Raw genomic sequence first — 27,893 nt, forward strand, 5'->3', positions numbered from 1 at the left:
GTGGGGTGTCCTGTGTATATCGGGGTGCTGTATACACTCGGGTGTCCTGTGTATATCGGGGTGCTGTATACAGTCGGGTGTCCTGTGTATATCTGGGTGCTGTATACAGTCGGGTGTCCTGTGTATATCTGGGTGCTGTATACAGTCGGGTGTCCTGTGTATATCTGGGTGCTGTATACACTCGGGTGTCCTGTGTATATCGGGGTGCTGTATACAGTGGGGTGTCCTGTGTATATCTGGGTGCTGTATACACTCGGGTGTCCTGTGTATATCGGGGTGCTGTATACAGTCGGGTGTTCTGTGTATATCTGGGTGCTGTATACAGTTGGGTGTCCTGTGTATATCTGGGTGCTGTATACAGTCGGGTGTCCTGTGTATATCTGGGTGCTGTATACAGTGGGGTGTCCTGTGTATATCGGGGTGCTGTATACAGTCGGGTGTCCTGTGTATATCGGGGTGCTGTATACAGTCGGGTGTCCTGTGTATATCGGGGTGCTGTATACACTCGGGTGTCCTGTGTATATCTGGGTGCTGTATACACTCGGGTGTCCTGTGTATATCGGGGTGCTGTATACAGTGGGGTGTCCTGTGTATATCGGGGTGCTGTATACAGTCGGGTGTCCTGTGTATATCGGGGTGCTGTATACACTCGGGTGTCCTGTGTATATCGGGGTGCTGTATACAGTCGGGTGTCCTGTGTATATCGGGGTGCTGTATACACTCGGGTGTCCTGTGTATATCTGGGTGCTGTATACACTCGGGTGTCCTGTGTATATCGGGGTGCTGTATACACTCGGGTGTCCTGTGTATATCTGGGTGCTGTATACAGTTGGGTGTCCTGTGTATATCTGGGTGCTGTATACAGTCGGGTGTCCTGTGTATATCTGGGTGCTGTATACAGTGGGGTGTCCTGTGTATATCTGGGTGCTGTATACAGTGGGGTGTCCTGTGTATATCGGGGTGCTGTATACACTCGGGTGTCCTGTGTATATCTGGGTGCTGTATACAGTTGGGTGTCCTGTGTATATCTGGGTGCTGTATACAGTCGGGTGTCCTGTGTATATCGGGGTGCTGTATACAGTGGGGTGTCCTGTGTATATCGGGGTGCTGTATACAGTGGGGTGTCCTGTGTATATCTGGGTGCTGTATACAGTGGGGTGTCCTGTGTATATCGGGGTGCTGTATACACTCGGGTTTCCTGTGTATATCGGGGTGCTGTATACAGTGGGGCGTCCTGTGTATATCGGGGTGCTGTATACAGTCGGGTGTCCTGTGTATATCGGGGGTGCTGTATACAGTGGGGTGTCCTGTGTATATCTGGGTGTTGTATACTGTGAGGTGTCCTGTGTATATCTGGGTGCTGTATACAGTGGGGTGTCCTGTGTATATCTGGGTGCTGTATACAGTGGGGTGTCCTGTGTATATCTGGGTGCTGTATACAGTGGGGTGTCCTGTGTATATCGGGGTGCTGTATACACTCGGGTGTCCTGTGTATATCTGGGTGCTGTATACAGTGGGGTGTCCTGTGTATATCGGGGTGCTGTATACAGTGGGGGTGTCCTGTGTATATCTGGGTGCTGTATACAGTCGGGTGTCCTGTGTATATCTGGGTGCTGTATACAGTCGGGTGTCCTGTGTATATCTGGGTGCTGTATACACTCGGGTGTCCTGTGTATATCTGGGTGCTGTATACAGTCGGGTGTCCTGTGTATATCTGGGTGCTGTATACACTCGGGTGTCCTGTGTATATCGGGGTGCTGTATACAGTGGGGTGTCCTGTGTATATCTGGGTGCTGTATACACTCGGGTGTCCTGTGTATATCGGGGTGCTGTATACAGTCGGGTGTTCTGTGTATATCGGGGTGCTGTATACACTCGGGTGTCCTGTGTATATCGGGGTGCTGTATACAGTCGGGTGTCCTGTGTATATCGGGGTGCTGTATACACTCGGGTGTCCTGTGTATATCGGGGTGCTGTATACAGTGGGGTGTCCTGTGTATATCTGGGTGCTGTATACACTCGGGTGTCCTGTGTATATCGGGGTGCTGTATACAGTCGGGTGTTCTGTGTATATCGGGGTGCTGTATACACTCGGGTGTCCTGTGTATATCGGGGTGCTGTATACAGTCGGGTGTCCTGTGTATATCGGGGTGCTGTATACACTCGGGTGTCCTGTGTATATCGGGGTGCTGTATACAGTGGGGTGTCCTGTGTATATCTGGGTGCTGTATACACTCGGGTGTCCTGTGTATATCTGGGTGCTGTATACACTCGGGTGTCCTGTGTATATCGGGGTGCTGTATACAGTCGGGTGTGCTGTGTATATCGGGGTGCTGTATACACTCGGGTGTCCTGTGTATATCTGGGTGCTGTATACACTCGGGTGTCCTGTGTATATCGGGGTGCTGTATACAGTGAGGTGTCCTGTGTATATCGGGGTGCTGTATACAGTCGGGTGTCCTGTGTATATCTGGGGTGCTGTATACAGTGGGGTGTCCTGTGTATATCGGGGTGCTGTATACAGTGGGGTGTCCTGTGTATATCTGGGTGCTGTATACACTCGGGTGTCCTGTGTATATCTGGGTGCTGTATACAGTCGGGTGTCCTGTGTATATCGGGGTGCTGTATACACTCGGGTGTCCTGTGTATATCGGGGTGCTGTATACAGTGGGGTGTCCTGTGTATATCTGGGTGCTGTATACACTCGGGTGTCCTGTGTATATCGGGGTGCTGTATACAGTCGGGTGTCCTGTGTATATCGGGGTGCTGTATACAGTCGGGTGTCCTGTGTATATCTGGGTGCTGTATACAGTCGGGTGTCCTGTGTATATCTGGGGTGCTGTATACACTCGGGTGTCCTGTGTATATCGGGGTGCTGTATACAGTCGGGTGTCCTGTGTATATCGGGGTGCTGTATACACTCGGGTGTCCTGTGTATATCTGGGTGCTGTATACAGTCGGGTGTCCTGTGTATATCTGGGTGCTGTATACAGTCGGGTGTCCTGTGTATATCGGGGTGCTGTATACAGTGAGGTGTCCTGTGTATATCGGGGTGCTGTATACAGTCGGGTGTCCTGTGTATATCTGGGTGCTGTATACAGTGGGGTGTCCTGTGTATATCGGGGTGCTGTATACAGTGGGGTGTCCTGTGTATATCTGGGTGCTGTATACACTCGGGTGTCCTGTGTATATCTGGGTGCTGTATACAGTCGGGTGTCCTGTGTATATCGGGGTGCTGTATACACTCGGGTGTCCTGTGTATATCGGGGTGCTGTATACAGTGGGGTGTCCTGTGTATATCTGGGTGCTGTATACAGTCGGGGTGTCCTGTGTATATCTGGGTGCTGTATACAGTGGGGTGTCCTGTGTATATCGGGGTGCTGTATACAGTCGGGTGTCCTGTGTATATCTGGGTGCTGTATACAGTCGGGTGTCCTGTGTATATCTGGGTGCTGTATACACGTCGGGTGTCCTGTGTATATCTGGGTGCTGTATACACTCGGGTGTCCTGTGTATATCGGGGTGCTGTATACAGTCGGGTGTCCTGTGTATATCTGGGTGCTGTATACAGTCGGGTGTCCTGTGTATATCTGGGTGCTGTATACAGTCGGGTGTCCTGTGTATATCTGGGTGCTGTATACACTCGGGTGTCCTGTGTATATCGGGGTGCTGTATACAGTCGGGTGTCCTGTGTATATCGGGGTGCTGTATACAGTCGGGTGTCCTGTGTATATCTGGGTGCTGTATACACTCGGGTGTCCTGTGTATATCGGGGTGCTGTATACAGTCGGGGTGTCCTGTGTATATCTGGGTGCTGTATACACTCGGGTGTCCTGTGTATATCGGGGTGCTGTATACAGTCGGGTGTTCCTGTGTATATCGGGGTGCTGTATACACTCGGGTGTCCTGTGTATATCGGGGTGCTGTATACAGTCGGGTGTCCTGTGTATATCGGGGTGCTGTATACACTCGGGTGTCCTGTGTATATCGGGGTGCTGTATACAGTGGGGTGTCCTGTGTATATCTGGGTGCTGTATACACTCGGGTGTCCTGTGTATATCGGGGTGCTGTATACAGTCGGGTGTCTGTGTATATCGGGGTGCTGTATACACTCGGGTGTCCTGTGTATATCGGGGTGCTGTATACAGTCGGGTGTCCTGTGTATATCGGGGTGCTGTATACACTCGGGTGTCCTGTGTATATCGGGGTGCTGTATACAGTGGGGTGTCCTGTGTATATCTGGGTGCTGTATACACTCGGGTGTCCTGTGTATATCTGGGTGCTGTATACACTCGGGTGTCCTGTGTATATCGGGGTGCTGTATACAGTCGGGGTGTCCTGTGTATATCTGGGTGCTGTATACACTCGGGTGTCCTGTGTATATCGGGGTGCTGTATACAGTCGGGGTGTCCTGTGTATATCGGGGTGCTGTATACAGTGGGGTGTCCTGTGTATATCTGGGTGCTGTATACAGTCGGGTGTCCTGTGTATATCGGGGTGCTGTATACTGTGGGGTGTCCTGTGTATATCTGGGTGCTGTATACACTCGGGTGTCCTGTGTATATCTGGGTGCTGTATACAGTCGGGTGTGCTGTGTATATCGGGGTGCTGTATACACTCGGGTGTCCTGTGTATATCTGGGTGCTGTATACACTCGGGTGTCCTGTGTATATCGGGGTGCTGTATACAGTGAGGTGTCCTGTGTATATCGGGGTGCTGTATACAGTCGGGTGTCCTGTGTATATCTGGGTGCTGTATACAGTCGGGGTGTCCTGTGTATATCGGGGTGCTGTATACAGTGGGGTGTCCTGTGTATATCTGGGTGCTGTATACACTCGGGTGTCCTGTGTATATCTGGGTGCTGTATACAGTCGGGTGTCCTGTGTATATCGGGGTGCTGTATACACTCGGGTGTCCTGTGTATATCGGGGTGCTGTATACAGTGGGGTGTCCTGTGTATATCTGGGTGCTGTATACACTCGGGTGTCCTGTGTATATCGGGGTGCTGTATACAGTCGGGTGTTCTGTGTATATCGGGGTGCTGTATACACTCGGGTGTCCTGTGTATATCGGGGTGCTGTATACAGTCGGGTGTCCTGTGTATATCGGGGTGCTGTATACACTCGGGTGTCCTGTGTATATCGGGGTGCTGTATACAGTGGGGTGTCCTGTGTATATCTGGGTGCTGTATACACTCGGGTGTCCTGTGTATATCGGGGTGCTGTATACAGTCGGGTGTTCCTGTGTATATCGGGGTGCTGTATACACTCGGGTGTCCTGTGTATATCGGGGTGCTGTATACAGTCGGGTGTCCTGTGTATATCGGGGTGCTGTATACACTCGGGTGTCCTGTGTATATCGGGGTGCTGTATACAGTGGGGTGTCCTGTGTATATCTGGGTGCTGTATACACTCGGGTGTCCTGTGTATATCTGGGTGCTGTATACACTCGGGTGTCCTGTGTATATCGGGGTGCTGTATACAGTCGGGTGTCCTGTGTATATCTGGGTGCTGTATACACTCGGGTGTCCTGTGTATATCGGGGTGCTGTATACAGTCGGGTGTCCTGTGTATATCGGGGTGCTGTATACAGTGGGGTGTCCTGTGTATATCTGGGTGCTGTATACAGTCGGGTGTCCTGTGTATATCGGGGTGCTGTATACACTCGGGTGTCCTGTGTATATCTGGGTGCTGTATACAGTCGGGTGTGCTGTGTATATCGGGGTGCTGTATACACTCGGGTGTCCTGTGTATATCTGGGTGCTGTATACACTCGGGTGTCCTGTGTATATCGGGGTGCTGTATACAGTGAGGTGTCCTGTGTATATCGGGGTGCTGTATACAGTCGGGTGTCCTGTGTATATCTGGGTGCTGTATACAGTGGGGTGTCCTGTGTATATCGGGGTGCTGTATACAGTGGGGTGTCCTGTGTATATCTGGGTGCTGTATACACTCGGGTGTCCTGTGTATATCTGGGTGCTGTATACAGTCGGGTGTCCTGTGTATATCGGGGTGCTGTATACACTCGGGTGTCCTGTGTATATCGGGGTGCTGTATACAGTGGGGTGTCCTGTGTATATCTGGGTGCTGTATACACTCGGGTGTCCTGTGTATATCGGGGTGCTGTATACAGTCGGGTGTCCTGTGTATATCGGGGTGCTGTATACAGTCGGGTGTCCTGTGTATATCTGGGTGCTGTATACAGTCGGGTGTCCTGTGTATATCTGGGTGCTGTATACACTCGGGTGTCCTGTGTATATCGGGGTGCTGTATACAGTCGGGTGTCCTGTGTATATCGGGGTGCTGTATACACTCGGGTGTCCTGTGTATATCTGGGTGCTGTATACAGTCGGGTGTCCTGTGTATATCTGGGTGCTGTATACAGTCGGGTGTCCTGTGTATATCGGGGTGCTGTATACAGTGAGGTGTCCTGTGTATATCGGGGTGCTGTATACAGTCGGGTGTCCTGTGTATATCTGGGTGCTGTATACAGTGGGGTGTCCTGTGTATATCGGGGTGCTGTATACAGTGGGGTGTCCTGTGTATATCTGGGTGCTGTATACACTCGGGTGTCCTGTGTATATCTGGGTGCTGTATACAGTCGGGTGTCCTGTGTATATCGGGGTGCTGTATACACTCGGGTGTCCTGTGTATATCGGGGTGCTGTATACAGTGGGGTGTCCTGTGTATATCTGGGTGCTGTATACAGTGGGGTGTCCTGTGTATATCTGGGTGCTGTATACAGTGGGGTGTCCTGTGTATATCGGGGTGCTGTATACAGTCGGGTGTCCTGTGTATATCTGGGTGCTGTATACAGTCGGGTGTCCTGTGTATATCTGGGTGCTGTATACACTCGGGTGTCCTGTGTATATCTGGGTGCTGTATACACTCGGGTGTCCTGTGTATATCGGGGTGCTGTATACAGTCGGGTGTCCTGTGTATATCTGGGTGCTGTATACAGTCGGGTGTCCTGTGTATATCTGGGTGCTGTATACAGTCGGGTGTCCTGTGTATATCTGGGTGCTGTATACACTCGGGTGTCCTGTGTATATCGGGGTGCTGTATACAGTCGGGTGTCCTGTGTATATCGGGGTGCTGTATACAGTCGGGTGTCCTGTGTATATCTGGGTGCTGTATACACTCGGGTGTCCTGTGTATATCGGGGTGCTGTATACAGTGGGGTGTCCTGTGTATATCTGGGTGCTGTATACACTCGGGTGTCCTGTGTATATCGGGGTGCTGTATACAGTCGGGTGTTCTGTGTATATCGGGGTGCTGTATACACTCGGGTGTCCTGTGTATATCGGGGTGCTGTATACAGTCGGGTGTCCTGTGTATATCGGGGTGCTGTATACACTCGGGTGTCCTGTGTATATCGGGGTGCTGTATACAGTGGGGTGTCCTGTGTATATCTGGGTGCTGTATACACTCGGGTGTCCTGTGTATATCGGGGTGCTGTATACAGTCGGGTGTTCTGTGTATATCGGGGTGCTGTATACACTCGGGTGTCCTGTGTATATCGGGGTGCTGTATACAGTCGGGTGTCCTGTGTATATCGGGGTGCTGTATACACTCGGGTGTCCTGTGTATATCGGGGTGCTGTATACAGTGGGGTGTCCTGTGTATATCTGGGTGCTGTATACACTCGGGTGTCCTGTGTATATCTGGGTGCTGTATACACTCGGGTGTCCTGTGTATATCGGGGTGCTGTATACAGTCGGGTGTCCTGTGTATATCTGGGTGCTGTATACACTCGGGTGTCCTGTGTATATCGGGGTGCTGTATACAGTCGGGTGTCCTGTGTATATCGGGGTGCTGTATACAGTGGGGTGTCCTGTGTATATCTGGGTGCTGTATACAGTCGGGTGTCCTGTGTATATCGGGGTGCTGTATACTGTGGGGTGTCCTGTGTATATCTGGGTGCTGTATACACTCGGGTGTCCTGTGTATATCTGGGTGCTGTATACAGTCGGGTGTGCTGTGTATATCGGGGTGCTGTATACACTCGGGTGTCCTGTGTATATCTGGGTGCTGTATACACTCGGGTGTCCTGTGTATATCGGGGTGCTGTATACAGTGAGGTGTCCTGTGTATATCGGGGTGCTGTATACAGTCGGGTGTCCTGTGTATATCTGGGTGCTGTATACAGTGGGGTGTCCTGTGTATATCGGGGTGCTGTATACAGTGGGGTGTCCTGTGTATATCTGGGTGCTGTATACACTCGGGTGTCCTGTGTATATCTGGGTGCTGTATACAGTCGGGTGTCCTGTGTATATCGGGGTGCTGTATACACTCGGGTGTCCTGTGTATATCGGGGTGCTGTATACAGTGGGGTGTCCTGTGTATATCTGGGTGCTGTATACACTCGGGTGTCCTGTGTATATCGGGGTGCTGTATACAGTGGGGTGTCCTGTGTATATCGGGGTGCTGTATACAGTCGGGTGTCCTGTGTATATCTGGGTGCTGTATACAGTCGGGTGTCCTGTGTATATCTGGGTGCTGTATACACTCGGGTGTCCTGTGTATATCGGGGTGCTGTATACAGTCGGGTGTCCTGTGTATATCGGGGTGCTGTATACACTCGGGTGTCCTGTGTATATCTGGGTGCTGTATACAGTCGGGTGTCCTGTGTATATCTGGGTGCTGTATACAGTCGGGTGTCCTGTGTATATCGGGGTGCTGTATACAGTGAGGTGTCCTGTGTATATCGGGGTGCTGTATACAGTCGGGTGTCCTGTGTATATCTGGGTACTGTATACAGTGGGGTGTCCTGTGTATATCGGGGTGCTGTATACAGTGGGGTGTCCTGTGTATATCTGGGTGCTGTATACACTCGGGTGTCCTGTGTATATCTGGGTGCTGTATACAGTCGGGTGTCCTGTGTATATCGGGGTGCTGTATACACTCGGGTGTCCTGTGTATATCGGGGTGCTGTATACAGTCGGGTGTCCTGTGTATATCTGGGTGCTGTATACAGTCGGGTGTCCTGTGTATATCTGGGTGCTGTATACAGTGGGGTGTCCTGTGTATATCTGGGTGCTGTATACAGTCGGGTGTCCTGTGTATATCTGGGTGCTGTATACACTCGGGTGTCCTGTGTATATCGGGGTGCTGTATACAGTCGGGTGTCCTGTGTATATCGGGGTGCTGTATACAGTCGGGTGTCCTGTGTATATCTGGGTGCTGTATACAGTGGGGTGTCCTGTGTATATCGGGGTGCTGTATACAGTGGGGTGTCCTGTGTATATCTGGGTGCTGTATACAGTGGGGTGTCCTGTGTATATCGGGGTGCTGTATACAGTCGGGTGTCCTGTGTATATCTGGGTGCTGTATACACTCGGGTGTCCTGTGTATATCGGGGTGCTGTATACAGTCGGGTGTCCTGTGTATATCGGGGTGCTGTATACAGTCGGGTGTTCGGGGTGCTGTATACACTCGGGTGTTCCCTGGCTGTCGCTGGGAGGTCGGAGTGACCCGGATCGGGTGATGTGGCAGCTGTGGCGGGCGGTGGAGGAGGAGGTGTGCCGGGGGAGGGTTGCGGCCTAGTATCCGGCCTGCCTTGATTTCCGCGGCCGTCTCTCCCCTCTCTGAGCTCCGGTACTATGGACGGGATGTGGCTGCTCTCCGCGGCCTGTATCGGCTTCACGCTCGCCATGTTCTCCAGCGGCCTGTGAGTGACTCCGAGCCCGGCAACTTCATCACCCGTCCCGGCCGCGCACAGCAGCCTCCCGCCCGGCTATCACCCCTCATACCGGGTGATGATCTGTATATGGCGGCGGGCACGAGTGAGGTGGCCGGTATACAGTGTGTGACACAGGGAGGCCTGGTATATAATGGGGGGGACTCAGTGTGTATATTGTATAGAGTAGGTGACACTGTATATGTAGTGCGGGTGACGCTCGGTATATAGAGGAGGTGACAGTGTATATGTAGTGCTGGTGACGCTCGGTATATAGAGGAGGTGACACTGTATATGTAGTGCGGGTGACGCTCGGTATATAGAGGAGGTGACAGTGTATATGTAGTGCGGGTGACGCTCGGTATATAGAGGAGGTGACAGTGTATATGTAGTGCGGGTGACGCTCGGTATATAGAGGAGGTGACAGTGTATATGTAGTGCGGGTGACGCTCGGTATATAGAGGAGGTGACAGTGTATATGTAGTGCTGGTGACGCTCGGTATATAGAGGAGGTGACAGTGTATATGTAGTGCTGGTGACGCTCGGTATATAGAGGAGGTGACAGTGTATATGTAGTGCTGGTGACGCTCGGTATATAGAGGAGGTGACAGTGTATATGTAGTGCTGGTGACGCTCGGTATATAGAGGAGGTGACAGTGTATATGTAGTGCGTGTGACGCTCGGTATATAGAGGAGGTGACAGTGTATATGTAGTGCGTGTGACGCTCGGTATATAGAGGAGGTGACAGTGTATATGTAGTGCGTGTGACGCTCGGTATATAGAGGAGGTGACAGTGTATATGTAGTGCGGGTGACGCTCGGTATATAGAGGAGGTGACACTGTATATATAGAGGAGGTGACAGTGTATATGTAGTGCGTGTGACGCTCGGTATATAGAGGAGGTGACAGTGTATATGTAGTGCGTGTGACGCTCGGTATATAGAGGAGGTGACAGTGTATATGTAGTGCGTGTGACGCTCGGTATATAGAGGAGGTGACAGTGTATATGTAGTGCGGGTGACGCTCGGTATATAGAGGAGGTGACACTGTATATATAGAGGAGGTGACAGTGTATATGTAGTGCGTGTGACGCTCGGTATATAGAGGAGGTGACAGTGTATATGTAGTGGGGGTGACGCTCGGTATATAGAGGAGGTGACAGTGTATATGTAGTGTGGGTGACGCTCGGTATATAGAGGAGGTGACAGTGTATATGTAGTGCTGGTGACGCTCGGTATATAGAGGAGGTGACAGTGTATATGTAGTGTGGGTGACGCTCGGTATATAGAGGAGGTGACACTGTATATATAGAGGAGGTGACAGTGTATATGTAGTGCGTGTGACGCTCGGTATATAGAGGAGGTGACAGTGTATATGTAGTGCGTGTGACGCTCGGTATATAGAGGAGGTGACAGTGTATATGTAGTGCGGGTGACGCTCGGTATATAGAGGAGGTGACACTGTATATATAGAGGAGGTGACAGTGTATATGTAGTGCGTGTGACGCTCGGTATATAGAGGAGGTGACAGTGTATATGTAGTGGGGGTGACGCTCGGTATATAGAGGAGGTGACAGTGTATATGTAGTGTGGGTGACGCTCGGTATATAGAGGAGGTGACAGTGTATATGTAGTGCTGGTGACGCTCGGTATATAGAGGAGGTGACACTGTATATGTAGTGCGGGTGACGCTCGGTATATAGAGGAGGTGACACTGTATATGTAGTGCGGGTGACGCTCGGTATATAGAGGAGGTGACAGTGTATATGTAGTGGGGGTGACGCTCGGTATATAGAGGAGGTGACAGTGTATATGTAGTGCGGGTGACGCTCGGTATATAGAGGAGGTGACAGTGTATATGTAGTGCGGGTGACGCTCGGTATATAGAGGAGGTGACAGTGTATATGTAGTGGGGGTGACGCTCGGTATATAGAGGAGGTGACAGTGTATATGTAGTGCGTGTGACGCTCGGTATATAGAGGAGGTGACACTGTATATGTAGTGCGGGTGACGCTCGGTATATAGAGGAGGTGACACTGTATATGTAGTGCGGGTGACGCTCGGTATATAGAGGAGGTGACAGTGTATATGTAGTGCTGGTGACGCTCGGTATATAGAGGAGGTGACAGTGTATATGTAGTGCGGGTGACGCTCGGTATATAGAGGAGGTGACACTGTATATGTAGTGCGTGTGACGCTCGGTATATAGAGGAGGTGACACTGTATATGTAGTGCGGGTGACGCTCGGTATATAGAGGAGGTGACAGTGTATATGTAGTGCTGGTGACGCTCGGTATATAGAGGAGGTGACAGTGTATATGTAGTGCTGGTGACGCTCGGTATATAGAGGAGGTGACACTGTATATGTAGTGCGGGTGACGCTCGGTATATAGAGGAGGTGACAGTGTATATGTAGTGCAGGTGACGCTCGGTATATAGAGGAGGTGACAGTGTATATGTATTGCGGGTGACGCTCGGTATATAGAGGAGGTGACACTGTATATGTAGTGCGGGTGACGCTCGGTATATAGAGGAGGTGACAGTGTATATGTAGTGCGGGTGACGCTTTGTATGTGTATGTAGACGTAGGTGATGCATTATATATAAGGTGACGGTAATTGTGTGTAATCTGTCACACTCGGTATATAGCGGGTGTGGTCTGTATACGGTATACTCATCGTCACTCTTCCTTCTGCAGATCGGACCTGCGGGTGATGATTTCCAGGCGGAGTGTAGATAATATCCAGTTCCTGCCGTTCCTGACTACAGATCTGAAGTAGGTGTGGGTGGTGGTGGTGAGCCCGCGGCTCTGTCCTTGTATTTGGTGAGTCTGGAAAAAAGTCAGTGCCCCAAATAACGAGGAGTCTGTGGGGATCGGGTGTAGTAGTGTGTAGGTGGGGACAGGGTGGAGCTGTAGTAGTCTGGGGACAGGGTGGAGATGTAGTAAGGCTGGGACTAGTCTGGGGACAGGGTGGAGCTGTAGTAGTCTGGGGACAGGGTGGAGATGTAGTAAGGCTGGGACTAGTCTGGGGACAGGGTGGAGCTGTAGTAGTCTGGGGACAGGGTGGAGATGTAGTAAGGCTGGGACTAGTCTGGGGACAGGGTGGAGCTGTAGTAAGGCTGGGACTAGTCTGGGGACAGGGTGGAGATGTAGTAAGGCTGGGACTAGTCTGGGGACAGGGTGGAGCTGTAGTAAGGCTGGGACTAGTCTGGGGACAGGGTGGAGCTGTAGTAAGGCTGGGACTAGTCTGGGGACAGGGTGGAGCTGTAGTAAGGCTGGGACTAGTCTGGGGACAGGGTGGAGATGTAGTAAGGCTGGGACTAGTCTGGGGACAGGGTGGAGCTGTAGTAAGGCTGGGACTAGTCTGGGGACGGGGTGGAGCTGTAGTAAAGCTGGGACTAGTCTGGGGACAGGGTGGAGATGTAGTAAGGCTGGGACTAGTCTGGGGACAGGGTGGAGATGTAGTAAGGCTGGGACTAGTCTGGGGACAGGGTGAAGCTGTAGTAAGGCTGGTACTAGTCTGGGGACGGGGTGGAGCTGTAGTAAGGCTGGGACTAGTCTGGGGACAGGGTGGAGCTGTAGTAAGACTGGGACTAGTCTGAATACATGGTGGAGCTGTAGTAAGGCTGGGACTAGTCTGGGGACAGGGTGGAGCTGTAGTAAGGCTGGGACTAGTCTGGGGACAGAGTGGAGATGTAGTAAGGCTGGGACTAGTCTGGGGACAGGGTGGAGCTGTAGTAAGGCTGGGACTAGTCTGGGGACAGGGTGGAGCTGTAGTAAGGCTGGGACTAGTCCGGGGACAGGGTGGAGCTGTAGTAAGGCTGGGACTAGTCCGGGGACAGGGTGGAGCTGTAGTAAGGCTGGGACTAGTCTGGGGACAGGGTGGAGCTGTAGTAAGGCTGGGACTAGTCTGGGGACAGGGTGGAGCTGTAGTAAGGCTGGGACTAGTCCGGGGACAGGGTGGAGCTGTAGTAAGTCTGGGACTAGTCTGGGGACAGGGTGGAGCTGTAGTAAGGCTGGGTTTAGTCTGGGGACAGGGTGAAGCTGTAATAAGGCTGGGACTAGTCTGGGGACAGGGTGGAGCTGTAGTAAGGCTGGGACTAGTCTGGGGACAGGGTGGAGCTGTAGTAAGGCTGGGACTAGTCCGGGGGCAGGGTGGAGATGTAGTAAGGCTGGGACTAGTCTGGGGACAGAGTGGAGCTGTAGTAAGGCTGGGACTAGTCTGGGGACAGGGTGGAGATGTAGTAAGGCTGGGACTAGTCTGGGGACAGGGTGGAGCTGTAGTAAGGCTGGGACTAGTCTGGGGACAGGGTGGAGCTGTAGTAAGGCTGGGACTAGTCTGGGGACAGGGTGGAGATGTAGTAAGGCTGGGACTAGTCTGGGGACAGGGTGGAGCTATAGTAAGGCTGGGACTAGTCTGGGGACAGGGTGGAGCTGTAGTAAGGCTGGGACTAGTCTGGGGACAGGGTGGAGCTGTAGTAAGGCTGGGACTAGTCTGGGGACAGGGTGGAGCTGTAGTAAGGCTGGGACTAGTCTGGGGACAGGGTGGAGATGTAGTAAGGCTGGGACTAGTCTGGGGACAGGGTGGAGATGTAGTAAGGCTGGGACTAGTCTGGGGACAGGGTGGAGATGTAGTAAGGCTGGGACTAGTCTGGGGACAGGGTGGAGCTGTAGTAAGGCTGGGACTAGTCTGGGGACAGGGTGGAGCTGTAGTAAGGCTGGGACTAGTCTGGGGACAGGGTGGAGCTGTAGTAAGGCTGGGACTAGTCTGGGGACAGGGTGGAGCTGTAGTAAGGCTGGGACTAGTCTGGGGACAGGGTGGAGCTGTAGTAAGGCTGGGACTAGTCTGGGGACAGGGTGGAGCTGTAGTAAGGCTGGGACTAGTCTGAGGACAGGGTGGAGCTGTAGTAAGGCTGGGACTAGTCTGGGGACAGGGTGGAGCTGTAGTAAGGCTGGGACTAGTCTGGGGACAGGGTGGAGCTGTAGTAAGGCTGGGACTAGTCTGGGGACAGGGTGGAGCTGTAGTAAAGCTGGGACTAGTCTGGGGACAGGGTAGAGCTGTAGTAAGGCTGGGACTAGTCTGGGGACAGGGTGGAGATGTAGTAAGGCTGGGACTAGTCTGGGGACAGGGTGGAGCTGTAGTAAGGCTGGGACTAGTCTGGGGACAGGGTGGAGATGTAGTAAGGCTGGGACTAGTCTGGGGACAGGGTGAAGCTGTAGTAAGGCTGGGACTAGTCTGGGGACAGGGTGGAGCTGTAGTAAGGCTGGGACTAGTCTGGGGACAGGGTGGAGCTGTAGTAAGGCTGGGACTAGTCTGGGGACAGGGTGGAGCTGTAGTAAGGCTGGGACTAGTCTGGGGACAGGGTGGAGCTGTAGTAAAGCTGGGACTAGTCTGGGGACAGGGTAGAGCTGTAGTAAGGCTGGGACTAGTCTGGGGACAGGGTGGAGATGTAGTAAGGCTGGGACTAGTCTGGGGACAGGGTGGAGCTGTAGTAAGGCTGGGACTAGTCTGGGGACAGGGTGGAGATGTAGTAAGGCTGGGACTAGTCTGGGGACAGGGTGAAGCTATAGTAAGGCTGGGACTAGTCTGGGGACAGGGTGGAGCTGTAGTAAGGCTGGGACTAGTCTGGGGACAGGGTGGAGATGTAGTAAGGCTGGGACTAGTCTGGGGACAGGGTGGAGATGTAGTAAGGCTGGGACTAGTATGGGGACAGGGTGGAGCTGTAGTATGGCTGGGACTAGTCTGGGGACAGGGTGGAGCTGTAGTAAGGCTGGGACTAGTCTGGGGACAGGGTGGAGCTGTAGTAAGGCTGGGACTAGTCTGGGGACAGGGTGGAGCTGTAGTAAGGCTGGGACTAGTCTGGGGACAGGGTGGAGCTGTAGTAAGGCTGGGACTAGTCTGGGGACAGGGTAGAGTTGTAGTAAGGCTGGGACTAGTCTGGGGACAGGGTGGAGATGTAGTAAGGCTTTGACTAGTCTGGGGACAGGGTGGAGCTGTAGTAAGGCTGGGACTAGTCTGGGGACAGGGTGGAGATGTAGTAAGGCTGGGACTAGTCTGGGGACAGGGTGAAGCTATAGTAAGGCTGGGACTAGTCTGGGGACAGGGTGGAGCTGTAGTAAGGCTGGGACTAGTCTGGGGACAGGGTGGAGATGTAGTAAGGCTGGGACTAGTCTGGGGACAGGGTGGAGCTGTAGTAAGGCTGGGACCAGTCTGGGGACAGGGTGGAGATGTAGTAAGGCTGGGACTAGTCTGGGGACATGGTGAAGCTATAGTAAGGCTGGGACTAGTCTGGGGACAAGGTGGAGCTCTAGTTAGGCTTGTACTAGTCTAGGGACAGCGTGGAGCTGTAGTACGGCTGGGACTAGTCTGGGGACACGGTGGAGCTGTAGTAAGGCTTGGACTAGTCTGGGGACAGTGTGTAGCTGTATTAAGGCTGGGACTAGTCTGGGGACAGGGTGGAGCTGTAGTAAGGCTGGGACTAGTCTGGGGACAGGGTGAAGCTGTAGTAAGGCTGGGACTAGTCTGGAGTCATGGTGGAGATGTAGTAAGGCTGCGACTAGTCTGGAGCTGTAGTAAGGCTGGGACTAGTCTAGGGACAGGGTGGAGCTTTAGTAAGGCTGGCACTAGTCTGGAGTTGTATTAAGGCTGGGACTAGTCTAGGGACAGGGTGGAGATGTAGTAAGGCTGGGACTAGTCTGGGGACAGTGGAGCTGTAATAAGGCTGGGACTAGTCTGGGGACAAGGTGGAGCTGTAGTAAGGCTGGGACTAGTCTGGGGACAGGGTGGAGCTATAGTAAGGCGGAGACTAGTCTAGGGACAAGGTGATGCTGTAGTAAGGCTGGGACTAGTCTGGGGACAGGGTGGAGCTGTAGTAAGGCTGGGACTAGTCTGGGGACAGGGTGGAGCTGTAGTAAGGCTGGGACTAGTCTGGGGACAGGGTGGAGCTGTAGTAAGGCTGGGACTAGTCTAGGGACAGGGTGGAGCTGTAATAAGGCTGGGACTAGTCTGGGGACAAGGTGGAGATGTAGTAAGGCTGGGACTAGTCTGGAGACATGGTGGAGATGTAGTAAGGCTGGGACTAGTCTGGAGCTGTAGTAAGGCTGAGACTAGTCTACGGACAAGGTGAAGCTGTAGTAAGGCTGGGACTAGTCTGGGGACAGGGTGAGGCTGTAGTAAGGCTGGGACTAGTCTGGGGACAGGGTGGAGATGTAGTACGGCTGGGACTAGTCTGGGGAGAGGGTGGAGCTGTAGTAAGGCTGGGACTAGTCTGGGGACAGGGTGGAGCTGTAATAAGGCTGGGACTAGTCTGGGGACAGGGTGGAGATGTAGTAAGGCTGGGACTAGTCTGGGGACAGGGTGGAGCTGTAGGAAGGCTGGGACTAGTCTGGGGACAGAGTGGAGATTAAGTATGGCTGGGACTTGTCTGGGGACAGGGTTGAGATGTAGTAAGGCTGGGACTAGTCTGGGGACAGGGTGGAGCTGTAGTAAGGCTGGGACTAGTCTGGGGACAGGGTGGAGCTGTAGTAAGGCTGGGACTAGTCTGGGGACAGGGTGGAGCTGTAGTAAGGCTGGGACTAGTCTGGGGACAGGGTGGAGATTTAGTATGGCTGGGACTAGTCTGGGGACGGGGTGGAGCTGTAGTAAAGCTGGGACTAGTCGGGGACAGGGTGGAGATGTAGTAAGGCTGGGATTAGTCTGGAGACAGGGTGGAGATGTAGTAAGGCTGGGACTAGTCTGGGGACAGGGTGGAGCTGTAGTATGGCTGGGACTAGTCTGGGGACTGGGTGGAGATGTAGTAAGGCTGGGACTAGTCTGGGGACAGGGTGAAGCTGTAGTAAGGCTGGGACTAGTCTGGGAACATGGTGGAGATGTAATAAGGCTGGGACTAGTCTGGGGACAGGGTGAAGCTGTAGTAAGGCTGGGACTAGTCTGGGGACAGGGTGAAGCTGTAGTAAGGCTGGGACTAGTCTGGGGACAGGGTCAAGCTGTAGTAAGGCTGGGACTAGTCTGGGGACAGGGTCAAGCTGTAGTACGGCTTGGACTAGTCTGGGGACAAGGTGGAGCTGTAGTAAGGCTGGGACTAGTCTGGGGACAGGGTCAAGCTGTAGTAAGGCTGGGACTAGTCTGGGGACAAGGTGGAGCTGTAGTAAGGCTGGGACTAGTCTGGGGACAGGGTGGAGCTGTAGTAAGGCTGGGACTAGTCTGGGGACAAGGTGGAGCTGTAGTAAGGCTGGGACTAGTCTGGGGACAGGGTGGAGCTGTAGTAAGGCTGGGACTAGTCTGGGGACAGGGTGGAGCTGTAGTAAGGCTGGGACTAGTCTGGGGACAGGGTGGAGATTTAGTATGGCTGGGACTAGTCTGGGGACGGGGTGGAGCTGTAGTAAAGCTGGGACTAGTCGGGGACAGGGTGGAGATGTAGTAAGGCTGGGATTAGTCTGGAGACAGGGTGGAGATGTAGTAAGGCTGGGACTAGTCTGGTGACAGGGTGGAGCTGTAGTATGGCTGGGACTAGTCTGGGGATAGGGTGGAGATGTAGTAAGGCTGGGACTAGTCTGGGGACAGGGTGGAGCTGTAGTAAGGCTGGGACTAGTCTGGGAACATGGTGGAGATGTAGTAAGGCTGGGACTAGTCTGGGGACAGGGTGGAGCTGTAGTAAGGCTGGGACTAGTCTGGGGACAGGGTGAAGCTGTAGTAAGGCTGGGACTAGTCTGGGGACAGGGTCAAGCTGTAGTAAGGCTGGGACTAGTATGGGGACAGGGTGAAGCTGTAGTAAGGCTGGGACTAGTCTGGGGACAGGGTGGAGCTGTAGTAAGGCTGGGACTAGTCTGGGAACAGGGTGAAGCTGTAGTACGGCTGGGACTAGTCTGGGGACAGGGTGGAGCTGTAGTAAGGCTTGGACTATTCTGGGGACAAGGTGGAGCTGTAGTAAGGCTGGGACTAGTCTGGGGACAGGGTGGAGATGTAGTAATGCTGGGACTAGTCTTGGGACAGGGTGGAGCTGTAGTATGGCTGGGACTAGTCTGGGGACAGGGTGGAGCTGTAGTAAGGCTGGGACTAGTCTGAGGACAGGGTAGAGATGTAGTAAGGCTGGGACTAGTCTGGGGACAGGGTGGAGCTGTAGTAAGGCTGGGACTAGTCTGGGGACAGGGTGGAGCTCTAGTAAGGCTGGGACTAGTCTGGGGACAGGGTGAAGCTGTAGTAAGGCTGGGACTAGTCTGGGAACATGGTGGAGATGTAGTAAGGCTGGGACTAGTCTGGGAACATGGTGGAGATGTAGTAAGGCTGGGACTAGTCTGGGGACAGGGTGGAGCTGTAGTAAGGCTGCGACTAATCTGGGGACAGGGTGGAAGCTGTAGTAAGGCTGGGACTAGTCCCGGGACAAGGTGGAGCTGTAGTAAGGCTGGGATTAGTCTGGGGACAGGGTGAAGCTGTAGTAAGGCTGGGACTAGTCTGGGGACAGGGTCAAGCTGTAGTACGGCTTGGACTAGTCTGGGGACAAGGTGGAGCTGTAGTAAGGCTGGGACTAATCTGAGAACAGGGTGGAGATGTACTAAGGCTGGGACTAGTCTGGGGACAGGGTGGAAGCTGTAGTAAGGCTGCGACTAATCTGGGGACAGGGTGATGCTGTAGTAAGGCTGGGACTAGTATGGGGACAGGGTGAAGCTGTAGTAAGGCTGGGACTAGTCTGGGGACAGGGTGGAGCTGTAGTAAGGCTGGGATTAGTCTGGGGACAGGGTGAAGCTGTAGTAAGGCTGGGACTAGTCTGGGGACAGGGTGGAGCTGTAGTAAGGCTGGGACTAGTCTGGGACAGGGTGAAGCTGTTGTAAGGCTGGGACTAGTCTGGGGACAGGGTGGAGCTGTAGTAAGGCTGGGACTAGTCTGGGGACAAGGTGAAGCTGTAGTAAGGCTGGGACTAGTCTGGGGACAGGGTGAAGCTGTAGTACGGCTGGGACTAATCTGGGGACAGGGTTAAGATGTAGTAAGGCTGGGACTAGTCTGGGGACAAGGTCAAGCTGTAGTAAGGCTTGGACTAGTCTGGGGACAAGGTGGAGATGTAGTAATTCTGGAACTAGTCTGGGGACAGGGTGGAGATGTAGTATTGCTGGGACTAGTCTGGTGACAGGGTGGAGCTGTAGTAAGGCTGGGACTAGTCTGGGGACAGGGTGGAGCTGTAGTACGGCTGGGACTAGTCTGAGGACAGGGTATAGATGTAGTAAGGCTGGGACTAGTCTGGGGACAGGGTGGAGCTGTAGTAAGGCTGGGACTAGTCTGGGGACAGGGTGGAGCTCTAGTAAGGCTGGGACTAGTCTGGGGACAGGGTGAAGCTGTAGTAAGGCTGGGACTAGTCTGGGAACATGGTGGAGATGTAGTAAGGCTGGGACTAGTCTGGGGACAGGGTGGAGCTGTAGTAAGGCTGCGACTAATCTGGGGACAGGGTGAAGCTGTAGTAAGGCTGGGACTAGTCTGGGGACAGGGTGAAGCTGTAGTACGGCTGGGACTAGTCTGGGGACAGGGTTAAGATGTAGTAAGGCTGGGACTAGTCTGGGAACATGGTGGAGCTGTAGTAAGGCTGGGACTAGTCTGTGGACATGGTGAAGCTGTAGTAAGGCTGGGACTAGTCTGGGGACAGGGTGAAGCTGTAGTACGGCTGGGACTAGTCTGGGGACAGGGTTAAGATGTATTAAGGCTGGGACTAGTCTGGGGACAGGGTCAAGCTGTAGTAAGGCTTGGACTAGTCTGGGGACAAGGTGGAGCTGTAGTAAGGCTGGGACTAGTCTGGGGACAGGGTGGAGATGTAGTAATGCTGGGACTAGTCTGGTGACAGGGTGGAGCTGTAGTAAGGCTGGGACTAGTCTGGGGACAGGGTGCTGTGACTACTCTGAGGACAGGGTGGAGATGTAGTAAGGCTGGGATTAGTCTGGGGACAGGGTGGAGCTGTAGTAAGGCTGGGACTAGTCTGGGGACAGGGTGGAGCTCTAGTAAGGCTGGGACTAGTCTGGGGACAGGGTGAAGCTGTAGTAAGGCTGGGACTAGTCTGGGAACATGGTGGAGATGTAGTAAGGCTGGGACTAGTCTGGGGACAGGGTGGAGCTGTAGTAAGGCTGCGACTAATCTGGGGACAGGGTGGAGCTGTAGTAAGGCTGGGATTAGTCTGGGGACAGGGTGAAGCTGTAGTAAGGCTGGGACTAGTCCCGGGACAAGGTGGAGCTGTAGTAAGGCTGGGATTAGTCTGGGGACAGGGTGAAGCTGTAGTAAGGCTGGGACTAATCTGGGGACAGGGTGGAGCTGTAGTAAGGCTGGGACTAGTCTGGGGACAGGGTGGAGCTGTAGTAAGGCTGGGACTAGTCTGGGGACAGGGTGGAGCTGTAGTAAGGCTGGGACTAGTCTGTGGACATGGTGGAGATGTAGTAAGGCTGGGACTAGTCTGGGGACAGGGTGGAGCTGTAGTAAGGCTGCGACTTATCTGGGGACAGGGTGGAGATGTAGTAAGGCTGGGACTAGTCTGGGGACAGGGTGGAGATGTAGTAAGGCTGGGACTAGTCTGGGGACAGGGTGGAGCTGTAGTAAGGCTGGGACTAGTCTGGGGACAGAGTGGAGCTGTAGTAAGGCTGGGATTAGTCTGGGGACAGGGTGGAGCTGTAGTAAGGCTGGGACTAGTCTGGGGACAGAGTGGAGCTGTAGTAAGGCTGGGACTAGTCTGGGGACAGGGTGGAAGCTGTAGTAAGGCTGGGACTAGTCTGTGGACATGGTGGAGCTGTAGTAAGGCTAGGACTAGTCTGAGGACAGGGTGGAGATGTAGTAAGGCTGGGACTAGTCTGGGGACAGGGTGGAGCTGTAGTAAGGCTGGGACTAGTCTGGGGACAGGGTGGAGCTCTAGTAAGGCTGGGACTAGTCTGGGGACAGGGTGAAGCTGTAGTAAGGCTGGGACTAGTCTGGGAACATGGTGGAGATGTAGTAAGGCTGGGACTAGTCTGGGGACAGGGTGGAGCTCTAGTAAGGCTGGGACTAGTCTGGGGACAGGGTGAAGCTGTAGTAAGGCTGGGACTAGTCTGGGAACATGGTGGAGATGTAGTAAGGCTGGGACTAGTCTGGGGACAGGGTGGAGCTGTTGTACGGCTGGGACTAGTCTGAGGACAGGGTGGAGATGTAGTAAGGCTGGGACTAGTCTGGGGACAGGGTGGAGCTCTAGTAAGGCTGGGACTAGTCTGGGGACAGGGTGAAGCTGTAGTAAGGCTGGGACTAGTCTGGGAACATGGTGGAGATGTAGTAAGGCTGGGACTAGTCCCGGGACAAGGTGGAGATGTAGTAAGGCTGGGATTAGTCTGGGGACAGGGTGAAGCTGTTGTAAGGCTGGGACTAGTCTGGGGACAGGGTGGAGCTGTAGTAAGGCTGGGACTAGTCTGTGGACATGGTGGAGATGTAGTAAGGCTGGGACTAGTCTGGGGACAGGGTGGAGATGTAGTAAGGCTGGGACTAGTCTGGGGACAGGGTGGAGATGTAGTAAGGCTGGGACTAGTCTGGGGACAGGGTGGAGCTGTAGTAAGGCTGGGACTAGTCTGGGGACAGGTTGGAGCTCTAGTAAGGCTGGGACTAGTCTGGGGACAGGGTGAAGCTGTAGTAAGGCTGGGACTAGTCTGGGAACATGGTGGAGATGTAGTAAGGCTGGGACTAGTCTGGGGACAGGGTGGAGCTGTAGTAAGGCTGGGACTAGTCTGGGGACAGGGTCGAGCTGTAGTACGGCTTGGACTAGTCTGGGGACAAGGTGGAGCTGTAGTAAGGCTGGGACTAATCTGGGGACAGGGTGGAGATGTAGTAAGGCTGGGACTAGTCTGGGGACAGGGTGGAGCTGTAGTAAGGCTGGGACTAGTCTGGGGACAGGGTGGAGCTGTAGTAAGGCTTGGACTAGTCTGGGGACAGGGTGGAGATGTAGTAAGGCTGGGACTAGTCTGTGGACAGGGTGGAGCTGTAGTAAGGCTGGGACTAGTCTGGGGACGGGGTGGAGCTGTAGTAAAGCTGGGACTAGTCTGGGGACAGGGTGGAGATGTAGTAAGGCTGGGACTAGTCTGGGGACAGGGTGGAGCTGTAGTAAGGCTGGGACTAGTCTGGGGACAGGGTGGAGCTGTAGTAAGGCTGGGACTAGTCTGGGGACAGGGTGGAGATGTAGTAAGGCTGGGACTAGTCTTGGGACAGGGAGTAAGGCCATTGATAGAATAGAGCAGCATGTTAGGTGACTGGATGCCATAAATCCTGTACGGGGTGGAGCACGGGGCGAGTCTTGATGTGACTGTGTCTTGCAGTAACCTGGGCTGGTTATATTACGGCTACTTGAAGGGGGACGGGACCCTCATCATTGTGAACTCCATTGGGGCCTCCCTGCAGACACTGTATATCGCGGCCTTCATCCTCTACACAACGGAGAAGGTTTGTGTATTAGTGGTGGAGAGTCTGTGTGTGAGACTGGGGCTGGGTCATAGATCCTGACATGTTGTGTCCTTATGTTGTAGCGCTCCCCCGTATATTTGGTGCTCTTGTCGCTTGGGGTCCTGGTGTTGGGATACATCTACTTCTACCTATGGATCCCAGATGTGGGTGTGCGCCTGAACCAGTTGGGTCTGTTCTGCAGCGCCTTCACCATCAGCATGTACCTGTCCCCACTGGCTGACCTGGTAATCCTGCTGTACTGTACACAAGAGCTGACAATTCAGGATAAACTGGGTGACTGCTGGGGTGGCGCAAGGAGGACGGGGCAGGAGAGCGTCGGTGCTGGGAGGACGGGCAGGGGAGCGACGGTGCTGGGAGGACGGGGCAGGGGAGCGACGGTGCTGGGAGGACGGGGCAGGGGAGCGACGGTGCTGGGAGGACGGGGAAGGGGAGCGACGGTGCTGGGAGGACGGGGCAGGGGAGCAGTGGTGCTGGCAGGACGGGGCAGGGGAGCGACGGCACTGGGAGGACGGGGCAGGGGAGCGGCGGCGCTGGCAGGACGGGGCAGGGGAGCGGCGGTGCTAGGAGGATGGGGCAGGAGAGCGACGGTGCTGGGAGGACGGGGCAGGAGAGCGACGGTGCTGGGAGGACGGGGCAGGAGAGCGACGGTGCTGGGAGGACGGGGCAGGGGAGCGACGGTGCTGGGAGGACGGGGCAGGAGAGCGACGGTGCTGGGAGGACGGGGCAGGGGAGCGACGGTGCTGGGAGGACGGGGCAGGGGAGCGACGGTTGTGGGAGGACGGGGCAGGAGAGCGACGGTGCTGGGAGGACGGGGCAGGGGAGCGACGGTGCTGGGAGGACGGGGCAGGAGAGCGACGGCGCTGGGAGGACGGGGCAGGAGAGTGACGGCGCTGGGAGGACGGGGCAGGGGAGCGACGGTGCTGGGAGGACGGGGCAGGAGAGCGACGGTTGTGGGAGGACGGGGCAGGAGAGCGACGGCGCTGGGAGGACGGGGCAGGAGAGTGACGGCGCTGGGAGGACGGGGCAGGGGAGCGACGGCGCTGGGAGGACGGGGCAGGAGAGTGACGGTGCTGGGAGGACGGGGCAGGGGAACGTCGGTGCTGGGAGGACGGGGCAGGGGAGCGGCAGCACTGGGAGGACGGGGTAGGGGAGCGGCGGTGCTAGGAGGACGGGGCAGGGGAGCATCGGTGCTAGGAGGACGGGGCAGGGGAGCGGCAGTGCTGGGAGGACGGGGTAGGGGAGCGGCGGTGCTAGGAGGACGGGGCAGGGGAGCATCGGTGCTAGGAGGACGGGGCAGGGGAGCGGCAGTGCTGGGAGGACGGGGCAGTGAAGTGGAGGAGGTGCAGGTTGGGCGGAGCAGTGGGGTGTGGGTGCAGGGTGGGCGGAGCAGTGGGGTGTGGGTGCAGGGTGGGCGGGGCAGTGGAGCGTGTGATATAACATTGAGCATCTTGTCACTAGGCTCAGATTATCAGGACAAAATCCACCAAGTGCCTGTCCTTCCCGCTGACGGTCACCACGCTCCTGACGTCCACGTCCTGGGTGCTGTATGGTCTGCAGCGCACTGACCTCTATATCACGGTAAGTGTGTGAGGGGCGGGTGGCAGCACACCCTGGGGTCACTCCTCACCCACATCTCTCTGCTTACAGGTTCCCAATTTCCCAGGGATCGTGACCAGCCTTGTGCGCCTCTGGCTGTTCTGGAGGTATTCGCAGGAGCAACTACCCTACCGCCCCCTGCAGGCCTGAGCCGCCGCTGCGTGCCAACATCGAAGTGCCTACCGAGGGGAGGAGCCGGCTCTGCACATTTAGGGTGGAGGGGGGTGAACTATTATGCACTTTACTTTTTCTCTTTGGGAGAAATGAGCTGAATCTGGGGGGAGCGGGGGGAAGCCGGGCTCACATGCCTGTCCCCATTACATACTCAGGAACACGTCCCAAATTCCCCCCAAATCACTCACTTCGCACTATATTAGCACAGTACCTTGTCTTTGTCAGAAGGGGCGCCACCTCCTCGCTGGGGTCAGCCATAGCAGACAGGGAGGCCGCATTGCTCTCGCTGGTGTCAGTCTAGTCTACAAAGTGGCCACACCCCCCTGACCATAGACCTGTTATGTAGAGTGTCACGTGACACAATGTGGGCGGGGTCTATCAATAATTCCACGGTGCCTGATTATCTCTGTTTTATAATAAATTCTATTTTTCACAACCTCTGAATAATGTCACATCATTCATTGTGCTCTAGTCACATCCAGAGCTGCAGCCGCACCGTGCCGTTACCTCGTGTCCTACTCCAGTCACATCCAGAGCTGCAGCCGCACCGTGCCGTTACCTCGTGTCCTACTCCAGTCACATCCAGAGCTGCAGCTGCACCGTGCCGTTACCTCGTGTCCTGCTCCAGTCACATCCAGAGCTGCAGCCGCACCATGCCGTTACCTCGTGTCCTACTCCAGTCCCATCCAGAGCTGCAGCCGCACCGTGCCATTACCTCGTGTCCTACTCCAGTCACATCCAGAGCTGCAGCCGCACCGTGCCGTTACCTCGTGTCCTACTCCAGTCACATCCAGAGCTGCAGCTGCACCGTGCCGTTACCTCGTGTCCTGCTCCAGTCACATCCAGAGCTGCAGCCGCACCATGCCGTTACCTCGTGTCCTACTCCAGTCCCATCCAGAGCTGCAGCCGCACCGTGCCATTACCTCGTGTCCTACTCCAGTCCCATCCAGAGCTGCAGCCGCACTGTGCCGTTACCTCGTGTCCTGCTCCAGTCACATCCAGAGCTGCAGCCGCACCGTGCCGTTACCTCGTGTCCTGCTCCAGTCCCATCCAGAGCTGCAGCCGCACTGTGCCGTTACCTCGTGTCCTGCTCCAGTCACATCCAGAGCTGCAGCCGCACCGTGCCGTTACCTCGTGTCCTACTCCAGTCGCATCCAGAGCTGCAGCTGCACTGTGCCGTTACCTCGTGTCCTGCTCCAGTCACATCCAGAGCTGCAGCTGCACCGTGCCGTTACCTCGTGTCCTGCTCCAGTCACATCCAGAGCTGCAGCCGCACCATGCCGTTACCTCGTGTCCTACTCCAGTCCCATCCAGAGCTGCAGCTGCACTGTGCCGTTACCTCGTGTCCTGCTCCAGTCACATCCAGAGCTGCAGCCGCACCGTTACCTCGTGTCCTGCTCCAGTCACATCCAGAGCTGCAGCCGCACCGTGCCGTTACCTCATGTCCTACTCCAGTCACATCCAGAGCTGCAGTCACTATTCCGCTCTTATACTCCAGGGAGTGATAGCGGAAGCTTCTTCTACGTCTTCCTCCTGCTCAATCCTCTCCGGCTGCAGCTCAGGAAACTCTGCAACAACAATAAGCTGTTTCTGCAGTGTGTGGCTTCAGCCTAAGGCCGGCCCCGCACATTGTGGCTTTTATTGTTGCAGATTTTGCTACGTTTTTGTGAGTCTAAGCCTGGAGTGGACGGAGCAGGAGGGAGACGGAGAAGAAATAAACCGCAGCAACAACCGCAACACGATACAAATAAGCTTTATTAGTAACAGCAAAGAATAGTCAAAGCAAGAAAATGGGGGGTGGGGGTGGAGGGTACGGGGTCTGTGGGTTGGGGTTTGAGTGTCCTTAGGGTCTCCTCATTCTTGTTTGGGGCGGGCGGGTATCAGTGGGTACAGGGTAGACAGGTGATGGGGGGCTCCTCCTCTGGTTTGGTGACAGCTGGACACGTATTGGGCAGCGATCTCCACAGTGGCCTCTTCTTCTCCCAGTAGGATGTAGAGTTTCCTCTTCTCCCAGTCTAGGATGTGGGCAGAGAGTCTTTGGTAGTAGACGGCCCTCATAGCTGAGTATTTGGTGCAGTGTAGCAGGAAGTGGGTCTGGTCTTCTAGGGCCCCCTGGTCACAGTGCTGGCACAGTCTCTTCTCCCGTGGCTTGTACGTCTGCCTGTATCGCCCCGTCTCTATCTCTAGGTTGTGGGCGCTCAGTCTGTACCGGCTCAGGGTCTGTCTGTGCTTGGGGTGGCGTATTCTCTCCAGGTAGGTGGCCATGGTGTAGTCCCTTTGTAGGGATTGGTACACATTGGTGAGTTTCTTGGAGTTATTTATTTCATTTCTCCATTCTTCAATGTACCGCTCTCTGTTTGCCTCTGTGGTCACCTTTATTTCGGCCTTGGTTATCATCTGTTGGTGTTTTTGGTTTGGTGGTTGGCTGCTGTTTGGTTGGGGAGTGGAAGCAAATTTGAAGAAAATCCAGCACTGCAGTCAGGTATCCGTATAAAATAAAACTTAACTTTTATTGACTTGTAGTTGCTACATTAAAAAATCTGTGTGCAGCAATAGGAGTAGCAGAAGCCTACGCGTTTCGGGATAGACCCTTACTCATGGCATACAGAGCTGTAATATGCTGCAATCTTATATAAAAATAAAAGAGACACACATAAAATCCAGGCCCCTCCCATCTGCACATAGACAGGAAGTTAATTAATTAAGCAACATCTGTGATACATGCGATAAGATGCAAGTGAAGCAGGAAAGAAAGCAGACAAAGTTGGCTGATTGTAGTCAAAATAGTTCAAACAGGTTAAGGTAAATAAGTAAATAAATCATAATTTTTAGTGACATAGATAAAACGTGACATGACCAAGAGATGTAACATCTTCATGACATAGTTGTGGCACCATACTGAAGAAACATAATGACAACATTCCTTTCTATGGTGCATGATGCACCAGGAGGATAGAGTACGTATTATACTGAGAAAAAAAAAACAAAAAAAAAACACTG

General features: G+C 54.2%; 1 protein-coding gene across 2 annotated transcripts; it reads left to right on the forward strand.

Annotated features, from left to right (window-relative positions):
* Nucleotides 1-9,506: 9,506 nt before the first annotated feature.
* On the forward strand, nt 9,507-25,285 carry SLC50A1 (solute carrier family 50 member 1). 2 transcript variants are annotated; one of them, XM_075261700.1, is made up of 6 exons: nt 9,507-9,669; nt 12,377-12,454; nt 22,979-23,102; nt 23,186-23,347; nt 24,582-24,701; nt 24,771-25,285. In XM_075261700.1, exons 1-6 carry the CDS (start codon nt 9,602-9,604, stop codon nt 24,867-24,869), a joined length of 651 nt encoding a protein of 216 aa, XP_075117801.1. In that variant the 5' UTR covers nt 9,507-9,601; the 3' UTR covers nt 24,870-25,285. The 2 variants fall into 2 exon arrangements, with proteins under 2 accessions (XP_075117801.1, XP_075117802.1); XM_075261701.1 differs by lacking the exon at nt 9,507-9,669 and adding an exon at nt 9,775-9,825.
* The last annotated feature ends 2,608 nt before the right edge of the window (nt 25,286-27,893 follow it).

The sequence above is a fragment of the Leptodactylus fuscus genome, unplaced genomic scaffold (genome assembly GCF_031893055.1).
Source record: "Leptodactylus fuscus isolate aLepFus1 unplaced genomic scaffold, aLepFus1.hap2 HAP2_SCAFFOLD_297, whole genome shotgun sequence".
In the NCBI taxonomy this organism is placed as follows: domain Eukaryota; kingdom Metazoa; phylum Chordata; class Amphibia; order Anura; family Leptodactylidae; genus Leptodactylus; species Leptodactylus fuscus.

Excerpts from the sequence above, each read along its gene's own strand:
- SLC50A1 (XM_075261700.1), top strand. The coding sequence starts at position 9,602 with ATGGACGGGATGTGGCTGCTCTCCGCGGCCTGTATCGGCTTCACGCTC. Across the intron at positions 23,348-24,581 it reads TGTCCCCACTGGCTGACCTG|GCTCAGATTATCAGGACAAA; the intron begins GTAATCCTGCTG and ends TCTTGTCACTAG. Across the intron at positions 24,702-24,770 it reads GCACTGACCTCTATATCACG|GTTCCCAATTTCCCAGGGAT; the intron begins GTAAGTGTGTGA and ends CTCTGCTTACAG.